The 13,995-nt window shown below is 35.5% G+C and overlaps 1 protein-coding gene across 2 annotated transcripts in view; it reads right to left on the bottom strand.

The window, feature by feature from the left end:
• GRID2 (glutamate ionotropic receptor delta type subunit 2) overlaps positions 1 to 13,995 on the bottom strand; it is a 1,226,675-nt gene that overhangs the window by 349,998 nt on the left and 862,682 nt on the right. For both annotated transcript variants that reach the window (XM_087826562.1, XM_087826560.1), the window contains exon 9: positions 721 to 822. In XM_087826562.1, coding sequence (XP_087682688.1) covers positions 721 to 822 — 102 coding nt within the window. The remainder of the gene's footprint in view (positions 1 to 720; positions 823 to 13,995) is intronic.

Genomic DNA, 13,995 nt, shown 5'->3' on the forward strand with positions numbered 1-13,995 from the left:
TTTGAGCATTTTACCACTTAAGAATATTTCTGTTAATATCTCATTTTATTTTTATTGTGAGAAAAATAATAATATATAAATAATAGTTACTATTTATTGATTTTCTAACAAGTAAATGGAATTGCAATAGGTTTCATAAGTACAATCCATTTAATAGTCACAAAGTCACTAGATGATAAGAGCTATAAAGACTAATATTTATTTTATTCATTAGTTTTCTCAGTAATTAGCACTGAGCTTGAATGCAGTTGATGCTCAATCAATATTTATTAAACAATTGTATGGTTTTTCCTTTGAAGTAGGTCCTTACAGGCTTAGGCTGTAAGCATTACTGAATGTACAACTCTGATAAAATCTACCCTTGTTTGGCACAATTTCCTACATTCATGCATACTCTAGGGTTTCAGCGAGAGAATGCTTAAGGGATATCTTCACTTTATCATGTGTAGGAAACTGTAGAAGAAGGGAATTCAAGCCTAAAATATCTAAGAAAGATACCGACAAAAGCATTGTAATTAAAAGAAAAGCCTGTGAAAATCTGATTCTGATCCACAGAAATTGAAGGCTGGAAAATATAACCATTACAAATATCTTAGGAAGAGCAGAGTGAGGATTTGCTAAAGCTCTTTTAAGATTATGGCATCAGTTAATAAAACATAAAGAAATGAAAAATAAAGCAATCTCCAGAAGCCAAACCCCCAAGGCTCAGGTCAGACTTACCAGAACGGTCACCACACGGAGGACCACTCCACGCATGTTATTCTCCAGTTTCTTGTCAGTCAGTGACCCATTGAGGCCTGTGACAGGATTCCAGCACCCAAGCTGAAAGATAAAATAGCTTGATCACTTTTCTGCCTGAAGAACAGTCCAATCATCTATCTATAGACCCTTCAGAGAACTGTGTGATAAATTCCGGAATAATGGATGCCGTAAGGTTCCTTTGCAGGTTTTCCTTTTTAGTAGCAAATGAGCAATAAAATACACCATTTCCTGCTTTTAAATATCATCACGTGGCAAATGACAGGACACCTGAAGTGCTTTAGAAGACTCACTGAGGATATCCAACTTCATGAAGTTATAAATACACCAACACCAGTCCCAGTAATGTGCTAATTGGAAAAATAATAGCACATATAATTCTAGCATAACTCTGTTCTAATATATCAATTACTGCACGAGTTAGATTTTTTTTTACAGTTTCAATGGTTTTAATTGCATCATACACTGCTTTTACTGAAGAAGAAGAAAAAAACACCAGTAAGATTTTTATGGTTAGAAGGATTACTGCTTTTATTTGAGAAAAAAAGCATGTAAATGGCTTTGTTGATTTCAAAGATTTGCAGTACATAAACAATATAATTTGCCTGTTTTTGTTAGTGCTATCAGTTTACCTGGATAATTTTGGTAGCAGCCTTTCCCTTATAGCCTCACAATGATCGACTGCTCTTTACTCTCCAAAATGCTGGTTTAATTTTACATCTTCATGTAGTTCTTATCTCTTGTAATATCCAAATCAGAGGACTACCAGTTTTAAAATTACTACCTATAAATCACAACAGGAGAAAAATGGATGACTCTCAATTCAGAAATGAGGAGAAAAGAGAGGTGCTGTGACTTGAATGAGCAGATAGCTGCTCAAGAAGCAGAGCTGCACAGAGAACAATGCAGATCTTGGGAAGAAATGTGCCATTAATCCTGATGCCAGGTCCATGGGCCCTCACATTTGGGAACCTACTCCACATCTGCATGCTTTAGAAATGTGATGAACCTTTAGTCATATCCAGAGACTGTTTTGATTAACTGAACGATTTATAGGGGCACATGGTTATTTGTGTTGCTTCCCTCTAAAGACTGTGATTTATTTCCTCATATTGCATTTTGTTTGTGGCTTCCAGAGTCATCAACATACTGGCAAGTATTCCTCACAAATAAATGATTTAGGTGCTTCCTATTAAAACTCTAGTTTCTCTTTGAGCTCCCCAAAAGGAATTGGAGAAAACTGAATGTATATAACACAGGGTGGGGCAAAAGTACCTTATAGTTGTTCATATGGAAAATAATACAATAATTAATAAATAATAATACAAGAACAAACTCTGTATTTTGGGTACTCACAGCTGTAAACCTACTTTTGTGCCTCCCTGTATATCTTAAGAGAAGGGGATGCCACAATATAAACAAAAAGCCAGCTCTTCCCTTATTAGAGCAATTTGGAAAAGGCTGCTAATTGTTGGTTTCAACTGTAAAAGCACATTAAATTCATACAATGATATGTCATTCTTAGTTGCGTAAAAAGTCTAATTAGAACTTAGATCCAATTAGCAAACCCAAATGTGTTGAAAGTCTAATTATCAGAGATATTGTAGCCCTCTTGCCAAAGTTAAAACCTTATGAAATTTCTTTTGTGCTTTTGTTCTCTTCTGAGGTCAACCGGAGTCTATTCTCAATTACATTCCTTGATGTGCACTTTTTCTAATTACGTTTTTAAGATTTTATTTTCCTAGACCAAACAGTATTCATGAAAAAAGTGATCTACAATATTAAGAGAGGAGCTCAATTTTCAATGTGCCATCCATTTTACAGTTATATTACTTAATTCTAAGCTGAATGAATAGCTTTTACTACATTATCTTGTTCAAGATAAATAGGTCTAAGTTGCCAAAGTAAACAGAGAAATTCAATTTTTTCTCCTTCTGAGTTTTTTTTTTTAAAGTTTTGTAAATTTAATATCAATTTACCTAAATATATGACATATATTAGAGCCAACTTGACCATAGTATTCTGGTGTACTGACCAGTCAAAATATTTACCATTGGACTAACCAAAACTTGTTGAGGAGTTTGTTTCAACAATGCTCTGGACAAACATTTTAAGATATATAATTTTGAGCTTCTTTTTAATTCTGTCCCCCTTTCAACATAGCTGAATACAGCCAATGGCTTAAAAATTCTAAAGCACTCTAGCATTGGGGGCTTTGAAATAACAATAATAAAAAAGTAATTGAAGTAGGTAAAGTAGGTAGATATATCTTATCTTCAGACCTAGGCAATGACTTAAACATTATTTGTATCATATATGATGTTTTTTCTCTCTGTCTTTTTCAATTTTATTCACATTGATTCTTCCAATGGCCGTGTCTTTACTAACCCCATCTGTCCCTTTGGTCCTTTGGAGAGCTGCTTCTTTTTTCATCCCTAAACAAATATTCCAAATGACCCAATTTATTGATGACACTGACTTTCCAGTTTGGCAATTGTTAATGATAGTGTATGTGACCCAAGCCAATCAAAGTCCTTCCTCACAGCTTTACCTTTTTTTTTAAGTATACCTTTATTGATTTCAGAAAGAGGAAAGGAGAGGGAGAGAGAGAGAGAAACATCAATGATGAGAGAGTCACTGATTGAGCCGCAACCCGGGCAGGTGCCCTGACCGGGAATCGAACCCCGATCGCCTGGATCCCAGGTCGACACTCAACCGCTGAGCCACGCCCGGCCTGGCAAAGCTTTACTTTTAAATACTGTGTGTGCATCGTAGGCAAGTAAATAAATTGATATGAAGTACTTATATAATTTAATATTTGGCAAGATTCTCCCACATATATTATAAGACATAATTTTCTCTTCTGCTCAATGGCTTGATGGTTTTTCACCTTTCTGTTTTCTTTTCTTTCTCTCTTTTTCTCTCCCTTCTTTGTTTTTTTCCTCCCTCCCTCCCTCCCTCCCTCCCTCCCTCCCTCCCTCCCTCCCTCCCTCCCTCCCTCCCTCCCTCCCTTCCTTTCTTCCTTTTTTCTTTCCTCCTTCCCTTCTTGTTTTTAATTTCTTTTTCTCTCTCAGGCTCACATGCCTGTTGACTATAGCCCTTGTAAAGTTATTCCTGTTCCTAATAACAGTTTGTGTTTTAGGATTGGTAATTCCTTTTACCTAACTCTTCTTCATATGCACAAACTCTAATGCTTAATGTTAGCTGAATGTTAGCTGTGGACAACAAGAACTAGGATTTTCAGAGACTAAATTTTGAGGTACAGAAAGTTTAAGATACAAATTCTCTGGAACACTAGAAATAAAATATATCCATTCATCACATATCAGCATTGGACACAAAAAATTCTTTTTACAGTTTTTGCAATAGTTTCTATATGTCAGCCATGGTACTGAACTCTTCATACAAGATCTCATTTAAGGCTCAAAATAAGTTTATGAGAAGGTGCTGTTATCATTATTATATTATAAGCATTGAAACTAAGCACTCAACTAAAGTTACATCTCCGCTAAGAGAGGAATCTAAGATTTAAACTAGTGCTTTTTAAAGTCGAGACTCAGTGTTTGTAATTGTGGTGCTGTTTTATAGCTTAAAAATTCTTTTCATTAACATGATCTATTTAAGGTAGGTAGAGAAGTTATTATTCCTATTTTATAGTCAAGGAAACTGAGACTCAGAACTGTTAAGTGGTAGCTCAATATAATAGGTAGTGAATTAAAATTTGGTAATATAATTTAAGAGCAAAATCATCATCATCATTTTTATAAAAATTATTATTACATATACATAGTGCATAGAACTTTATTGATTTAATTAATTTACTACTCAAAACCACCCCATGAGAAAGGTATCATTATTATCATTACTATTTTACAGAAGAGGCAACTGTGTATCAAGAGGGTCTGCTCTTTCCATTGCAATGTCTTTTATTCACTCAAACAGTCAAGAGGCATTGAATAAAATAAGGATAGTAGTACAAAAATGAAGTGGACAAGAGATTCTGAACAGTATTTCTGGAAATTTCTATGTTTTGTGACCAACTTTCTAAAGATAAGCATGGCACATATTTTATTTACCCTAAGACCTGATGTGCTTCTCAACATGTACACCAAAGATGAAAGATGAAGTAAACACCAGCAACACACAAAGAAATGTTGATTATCTACATCTTTTTCAAAGATTTCTCAAGTTCTAAGATTCTTTAATTTCTGTTCATATCCATTCACCTTCCAGAGGTTCACTTCAAGCTATTCAGTTTGATTGTAATAACTCTTCCAATAATAAGCAATAAAAATGAGTTCACATAGATCCAAATTGAATTTGTATCTACAATGGGTCATATTCCTTGCAGCATAGCAAGATTGAGAGGCATAGTGTTTGATAAAAACTAAAAGAATTTCACTTCGGTTCAAGCGTGAGGCTTATCTAACAACGTCTCTGATTTCACTGTTTGAAATTTCCTTAACCTGACTTGACTTTCCTGGCTCTGTGGAAAAGGTTTCTTTGGTCTGGTTGTGTTTTTGTTTTTCTTTCTGTCTTTTATTGTTGTTTTTTTAAATGATGAGGCCAAAGACTAATAAAGAAAATGCACACAAAATCTCCCAGTACTATTATTCAGTTGAGCACTTTCTAAGTAAATAATAATAAAGTGGCCTCTGAGGCACCATGAGATTTACAGAAGGTCATAGTGCTGATGGCAAAACAAGACTCACTATCTTCCATGGTCTGGTAGTCTAGAGAAAATTTAGAAGGGATATAAAAGAAAAAAAAGTAATTCAATTTCCTTTCAATTACAGTATATCGATTTCCTATAGTATTTTCTGGTTATTGCATAACATCATCTTCAAGCTTAAAAATGCTTAATGCTTTAATTATCTCCTTCATTGGAGCTTTAGCAATAATAATCTTGTAGCTTTCTGTTAAAATCAATGTAATATCTTGTGTTCAACAAACTGGCAGATGTATTTGCATGAGAATAGTAGTATGCTCCTAACATTACATGTTATGTCATTAGTAAATGTCCAAGTTTTAGATATTTACTCTGCTGTCCCCCTCAATGTTTTCACTTTTCACTTGTCATGGGTTCTAAAGGATGAAGTTTGACTTACCTCCCTATTTTTCAGGCAGTGTTACAATGTCAAAAAGAGCTGAACTGTTCAACTTTAATTTTACGCTCAATAGCCTTTTGGCTTTAATAACAGGAGTCAAGAGAGCTCTTAATTGGATACCAAATGGAATTCCCTCCATTTATTAGCTTGTATTCATATGGAACAAGTGAAGCCTAGCTGGAGTACCGAATCTCCAGCTGCAGGACACACAGTATCCACTGCGCAGACGACTGTGTGCTCCCAGCCACTACATTTCCTTTATTTGCTTTCTCAGCCTTCAGAGGAAAAGAGGGAACAACAAAGGCATAGGCAAGGTAGCTGAAAGCCAACCACTTAGAAATGCACAGCTCTTAGTTGGTAGATATTAGTTCTGTAATGGATTATAAGTGTAAAATAATACATATGGCAGGTTGATTCCAAAAGACATTTTACAGAGTTAAATTGGAACGGTGTCCTCTTTGACATGTGTAGGAGGGCAGTGCGCCAGTAATCCCTCCAATAATAATTTCCTGTATGGAATTTCCACCTGCAAAATAAGTTCACTTTGTCAAACTTGCTCCCGAGGGGATGATTATTCCTACAGCTTGGTCATTACCATGAAGTAGTGGCTGTTCTTTAGCTTATGTGGAATAGCCCTAGTGCTTGAATTTTCTTCAGGATAAAATGTCTTTGAAAGTCAGAAAAAAAAAGTACTGATCCGACCGCTTATATCTCCCTGTATTGCTGCTGAAAAAACCTTCTGCGGTATGTAACAATGTACAAGATGAACTTAAGTGATTTCCACAAATAAAGAATATAAACAAGAGAAGCAATATATATGTATGTATGAAAATAGCTCAAAGGTGTTCTGTTTTATATATATATGAACATAGCTCAAAGTTGTTCTATGCTGGCATAGTAACCACTCTCAGTTATCAACTGGTACTTAACTGATTTATGGATATTCTGCCACAGTTATGTTTTCTCTTCTTTTGTAATTCTTCTTGCTATAAAATTACTATTACCCCATATTTAGAGATAATATATCTTAGTGTTTAAGATCAGAAACTCTAAAATCAGGCTACTTAGTTCCGATACTGCTGGGTGTGTGATGTTGGGCCTCAGTTTTCTTGCCTTTCAAATGGAAATAGCAAAAGTGACTTTTTCACAGCTTGGTGGGAGTAACTGACTTAATATATATCAAGTGTTTAGACATGTTCTTGGTACATAAAGACTAAAGAGGTGATCATTTTGATTATTCTTACACAATCAGTATTTTGCTCCTTGCTCAGTCTTACCACCTGAAGTCACTCGTTTCAGTGATGAAGCATGCCTCTGAAGCTATGGGTCTCAACTTTGACGGCATGCTAGAATCACCTGAAAGCATAAAAAAACTCTGATACCCCAGTCCAACCCCAGGACAATTAAATCAGAATCTTCAGGGGTGGGACCCAGGCATCAGTGCTTTTTAAGTCTTTCCAGATGATTTCGATCTGTAGCGAAGATTGAAAACACTGCTCTAAAACCCCCTAACACCCAGGGAGTTCAATCTTCTAGAATGGCTACTTAACCTTATGGACTGAAGGCACTGATTTTACTGACTTCCTTTGCAAAATCTAACTAGTGACACTTTCTTAAATAAACAAGCTATTTCCTTTTTCTTGTTTTTATATATGATAGGAGGCTATAAGATCTGTGGAGCGAGAATGATGGCTACCTTGTCTACTTTTGTACCCCTACCCCTTATCATGGTAGGTGTATTGGTACATACTAGATCCTGATAGATATCTAATAAACAAATGCATGAATTAAAACTGCTGCTATCCTCTTTACTCTTTTATTTATTTTTTGGCTCTCTAGTTCCAGCTGAATGAAAACAAAATATCCCCAATCTGAGGTTGTATACTACAATCATATGGTGCTCCTGACAATTTTCGTGATTGTTCAGGGTGATTCCCCAGACTAAAATTTTAGTAGTTTTTGTTTTCTTTCTCATCAGAACATTATTTTTTTCTAATAATATATTAGCATTTAACGATTATAGCCTGATAAAAGTTGCTGGATTTTCTTCTCTTTCATTTGATTCTACCTTGAGATGCTTTAAAGGGGATCTTCATTTTAAAAATCACATTATAATTCTCCATCTTTTCTCCTATATTTTCCATTAAATTATTAACCACTAAGGTCAGGGGCACCATCTTAATCATCTTTATGTGCCTTATGCCTATTACAGTGTTTTGTACAAGTAAAACAATTATTTTTATGAAACTTACAAGGTTAATTTAAATTTACAATGTTTAATGTAAAGCATGTCTATTGTACTTTAGATCTTTGTTCCAAACAATCTAAAATCTTAAGATGAGAAATTTCCTTATATTCTACTGTCTTTTCAACATCTCTGCTTAGATATCTCAAAGGCTCTTCAAATATCTAAAAGATGAAGCTGATAATCTACTCCCTACCATCCATCCAGTTCCATTATCCAGAAACCAAGAAGTCAGTCTTACCACCTCTCATATCTAATTCAATGAAGTCTTCCAATTTCACCACCTTAAAAAAAACAAAAATCTCTTGAATCCATTTAACTCCATCTCCAAGATGATTTCAAAGTTTAGCCAAATTTTTAAAAACATAGTTTTCTTTGATTGGAAGAATCTTAGACACTTGCCATTATTCAATGAATTACTTAATTCACTTTTACTCATCCTTTAGATTTGAATGTAAACATCTACAGTTTAGGGTAAATTTCTTTGACTGACTGTCCCTATCCCTAGGCTAGGCCATGTCACTCCATTACAGCATCATGTTCCTCTCTTTTATAGTAATATCACAGTTAAATCTTTTAATCTATATTTTATATGATTAACATTTATTGCACTGATTATCTGTAATTTTCCAAGGGGATCAGGAAAAATTACTGCTTTGTATTCCTCTTTTATAAATATATAATTCCTGGCACAAAGTGGGGCTTCAATTTTTTATTGAATATTAAACACATTGGCTGAAGCCTCCCCCAAGAGTTCAGAAAAGGGGGTAACCTTGAGGACACTTCCCTCTATCTTAATACTCAGTACTTTTCCTTTCCTATCCCTTCTCTTCTCCCTCCCCACCCAGCCCCCAAGTCCATAAAACTGAGGGAGTCTTTTGATTAGGGTTCCATCCAGCAGTTAGTTCCCTCCATCTGTGCTGATACCTGTGACCCTTGCCTGGTGCCATTCTTTGGGAAAAAAGGAACGCTGGGAGAGCATGGCCTTTTTCTCCAGGCTTGCTTTTCCTATGGCAGTAAGTGAGCAAACGCTTAATTGTTGCTTTTATTTTGATTGTCTTAATTGACTATTCCCACACCTGGCAGCTAGCTCAGTTCTCCCCAGCTCAGCTCTTAACATCTCTCATTTTATAATGATGGTTCACCTTCATTGAAGACTTCCTATGAGGTAGGCATTGTGCCAAGCTCTGGCTATCAATCAATCTACTTTTTTTTTGTTGTTGCTATAATCCTATCAGACAGATACTATAACTATCCTAATTTTAACAGACGAGAAAACTGAGGATTAGAGAGCTTGATTGAACTGTTCTAGGTCACTCAGCTGGCAACTGTTATAGCCAGAATTTGAATCTAGGCAGTTTGGCCCAGAACCCACTAGGTCATTTTGACCTCAATTAATAACATGCTTTTTCAGAGAAGAATAGAGCAGGAGACATAGAGCCCATCCCAGTTGGCTTCAGGTTCTTGCCTCCCTAGTCTAGCTCTATTTGTATTTGGGGGCTCTTGAGAAGTTGAACTTTTTCATAAAAAACAACAAAACCCTCTTTCTTGCCTGAACTATTCAAATTGAGTTTCTATCATATGGAAACAAAGGATTTATAGCTAATAGACATGGACATTGCTAGATTTCGTGACTACATTCTATCACTATGTCAATGTAGGAAAAGGCAGGTAGTTTTGGAAGAATGGGCAGACAGTGAAGAACACTGGACTGGCAGCTTGTAGGCCTTGGCTTTATTTCAAGTAAGAACCAACCTTTTTGAATCTCAGTATCTTTGTCTGAAAATGAAACCGTTTTTAACGTAAATTAATTCTAAACTCTTTTCTCACAACTCACAGCTTATTAGTGATTGGGACTCTTTTGTGAATAGTTTCTTATAAAATGAGCAAGGCAATTTAAAAAATACATAAAGCCAATATAGATTATTGACAGTGATAAAGGGAAATTATTGGAATCACTAAACTGCAGGTTCCACAAAGGCAAATATATTTGCCTGTTTTATTTACTGATGCACACCAAGCACCTACACAGTTTACACACAATAAATATTTGTTGAATGAAATAATGGGTCTTATTTTTCCCAAAGAATAAGTTAAATCTTAGTGCCTGCAGGATTTTGTAGCATTCAGGATTTATCACCAGGTGAGGGATAAATCAGCTAATCTCAGAAAAATACTCTGTGACTACAATTGTTTTATACCACCGGTTATATACCAAGACTCATCCCTGGGATAGATGAAAGAGAATTTCTCATTCAAATTTTCCAAATATCTCTCATGATATAGTTTATCTGCTGCTCATGCTGACATGGCACTTTTGTCTAGGTCAGTGCCATTTCTTCCTTTCCGGCTCTCTTTTTATCAGATGCTTGTGTTTATGCTCAAAAAGTGGATGGAGCACTTGGGTTTCACGGATAGTTGTGAATCTTCAAATGATTCTCCATATCTCTGAGCGTGCTTATAAGCTTTGAAGACAATTTTTATTTCATTGCAGGATATTGCAAACATTTAAACAATTGAGGCATCCATACATCAGACATGTTTAAACATGCTAGCATATTTCAGAAAGGAACTGTTATTTTTGGTGGATTTATGTGCTTTCCCCATTAATTTTAAAAATTAATGATTTTAAATACACTTCTCCATATATACTTCCATTGGCAATTATTATCTATAATCACACACATATGATCAATATAAGAAAAGTCAGGGATATTTGGAAGAGGTCAGGATTAACTGATCATAATAATCCGCAAGAGATTTAGCAATAAATAATCTAGTGGACTCTAATGCAACACTGTGCATAGTATCAATATGTTACCCTCCATCACTCAATACTTATAATCAAGAAGGTATCTATTAAACCCCTGCTGCACTTGTGTTATGGGATACAAGGAAACATAGAATATCCTCTTTCACCTCCAAGAGTTTGTGATATTTCTGAAATGACAAATCAGGAATTCTTTTTTTATATATAAGAAAAACCTACAAGAAAGTCCATTAGGCAGTATATTACTAACTTCCAAAAGACTGATAAAAATAATAAGTGCTCTGTATTTAAAGAAGGGAGATATCTGTGAGAAAGGATCCGACTTCATCAAAGAAAATAATTTAAAAAGCAGAGCACTATGGAGTAGTCTGTCTGCAAGATAGTCACAGAAATTTCCTCCTTTGCCTGTGCACGCAAACCAATTTTTCATCAAGAGGGAGAGTTCATCCACCCTCTCCTTGAATCTGGGTTAACTCTGTGACTTCCTTTCACTGGTAGAATGTGGCATAAGGAATCATACTTGATTTCAGGGCCTGGGCCTCTAGAGCTCTTGCATCTTTTTAATTTTTTCAAACCAACAATCAAGTAAGAAAAAGGCTGGGCTAGAATATTGAATAATGAGAGATTATGTAGTAAGATAAGGGAGTCATATAGAAGATAGCTAAAGGACCCCAGGCAACAGCCAGCACCAAGGCGTCAGACCTATGAGTGACATGTCTTGGATTCTCTGACCCCAACTAAGCCATCGCAGTCAACACCATGTGGAGCAGAGGTGGTCCATCCCCTCTGAGCTCTGCCTGAATACCAAAACCTCAGAGTGCTTGGAAACAAGACAGATTTTGTTGTAAGCCAATCAAAGTTCAGGGGTGTTTTGTAATGCAGTAATAAATAATTGAAAAAAATGGTTTATGGACAATCAATGGTCACCTTTGCCTTTGAAATTGACTGGATACGCAAGGCTTCTATAAGGTGGTACACATATGTACACATTTCAGGGATGTTATTTCATTTCCCCAATATTTTCTTTTATATCTTAAAGCTTAAAAAAAAAAAATGTTTCCCTACCACAATTCAGAAAGACATTTCTGTATGCACTTTTATCTTTGTGGTACCTGATGGAAACACTTTCAAAATTGTCTGTGCTTTGGAAAATAAATCAGACTAGATCATGATTTGTTTCCTGTGGCTGTCATGACAAATTACTACAAACTTAGTACTTTAAAACAGCAGAAATTTGTTCTGTCACAGTTCCAGAGGATAGATCTGAAATCAAGGTGTCAGCAGGGCCGTGCTCTTTCCAAAGGCTCTAGGGGGGAATCCTTCTTGCCTTTTCCAGCTTCTGGTGGCTCCAGGCATTCCTTCTCTGTATAACTCCTATCTGCCTCCCTCTTCACATGGCCATCACCTCTTCTCCTTTCTCTGTCTCAAATCTGCCTCTGCTTTTCCTTTATAGGGACATAATTTCATCGGATTTATGGCCCACCTGGGTAATTCATGATGACTTCATCCTGAAATCCTTTTCTTAATTATATCTACAAAGACTTTTTTAAAAAAAATAAGGTCACATTCATAAAGCCTGGGGTTTAGTTCATGGATATATATTTTTTCTAGGTGTAAGGGGGTGTTCAACTCACTATAGATCACAATTTTAAATTCTCATTTTAGTATCAAGCTTTTTATCAGGCCTGTTTAGTTAAAATGCAATCTTTTGGGGGAAAGGCATAGTTATATGAGATTCATATCCATTGGGGACAACTGATTTTCTGTATATACTGATTGACTTAAATTTCCTCAGATTAGAATTAAGAACGCATTTGAAAAACAATAATGAGTTTGCTCTTGCAGTGCCTCTCAAATAAGTCTCTGTTGGTTCTTACTATCTAGGGCATTATTCTAGAATTTACTCACTTATTGTCTATTTCCCCAGTGATGGCTGGAGTCATCTTTTAATTCATTACAATACCTTCAGCACTTTTGTATGACTACATTATAGTAGATGATAAATAAATAGTTTTAATTCAAAATATTTATTTACTCTCAATACATTGTGCCTGGTTTAACAGATGTATTGGTAGACTAAGCCATGCACAAATGCATGTTGAATATACCTTTTCTTTTTTTCTTTCTTTCTTTCTTTCTTTTTTCCTTAGAGAGAAAGGAAGGGAGAGGGGGAGAGAGATTGAGAAACAGATTGGCTGCCTGCAGCATGTCCCCTACTGGGGATAAAGCCCACAACCCAGGCATGTGCTCTGACCAGGAATCAAACTGGCAACCTTTCAGTGCATGGGAGGATGCCAACCAACTGAGCCACACTGGCCAGGGCTTGAACAAACCTTTTTATCTGCTATAGAGAAAAACTGTGTAGTGATATAGAAAAAAGAGATCTCTCACTTATTTACTCTAGTCTATGTTTGGCTTTCTAAGGCCAACTTTAGAAAATGGAAGAGGCAGAATAAGCTGTGTGTGATTACCTACAGTCAGACAGATTGTGAAATCAGAAAGAGTGAAAGTGCATCCACATCAAATACTTTTAAATATCTTTGACAATCTATACTTTTATCAATATATTATATAGTCAACATTTTGGTTGACCCTTAATTCAATTATGTTATATTTAAATATATAATTTGACCTAGTTAAAATAATAAGTACAGAGACAGAATAAACTTTCAAGAAGAGTTGGTCATTTATGTTATATGCAATAAAACCTTACTATGAAAACATATTTTTACTATCATATTCTCTATGCAAAGCAGACACATTTTCTAAGACATCCTTCCTTAAGGTAGAAAATAACCAGGTATCATTCTTGTCTTGCCGATAACAATTCAGATCACAGGTTATTGAGGATAACATCATTAATCAATCTTGACATTCTGTACATAGTAGGAATTATTCAGGAGGTAACAAAGGAAGTTCACAAAGGGATGTTCTGTCCAACTGAAGAAATGCTATTCAGCTGGAAGCTTACTCAAGAAGTTATCCTCCCAGAGAACAAATTGTAACCTCTCTCCAAAGTCAAAGAAGAAGAGAGCAATCAGAGGCACAAGGCTTTCAGCCAAAGAATAAAGACACGGATTCAGAAGAGACACTCAGGCAGTATCAGAAAATTT

Source organism: Miniopterus natalensis, chromosome 1 (assembly GCF_054644295.1).
Source record: "Miniopterus natalensis isolate mMinNat1 chromosome 1, mMinNat1.hap1, whole genome shotgun sequence".
Lineage (NCBI taxonomy): Eukaryota > Metazoa > Chordata > Mammalia > Chiroptera > Miniopteridae > Miniopterus > Miniopterus natalensis.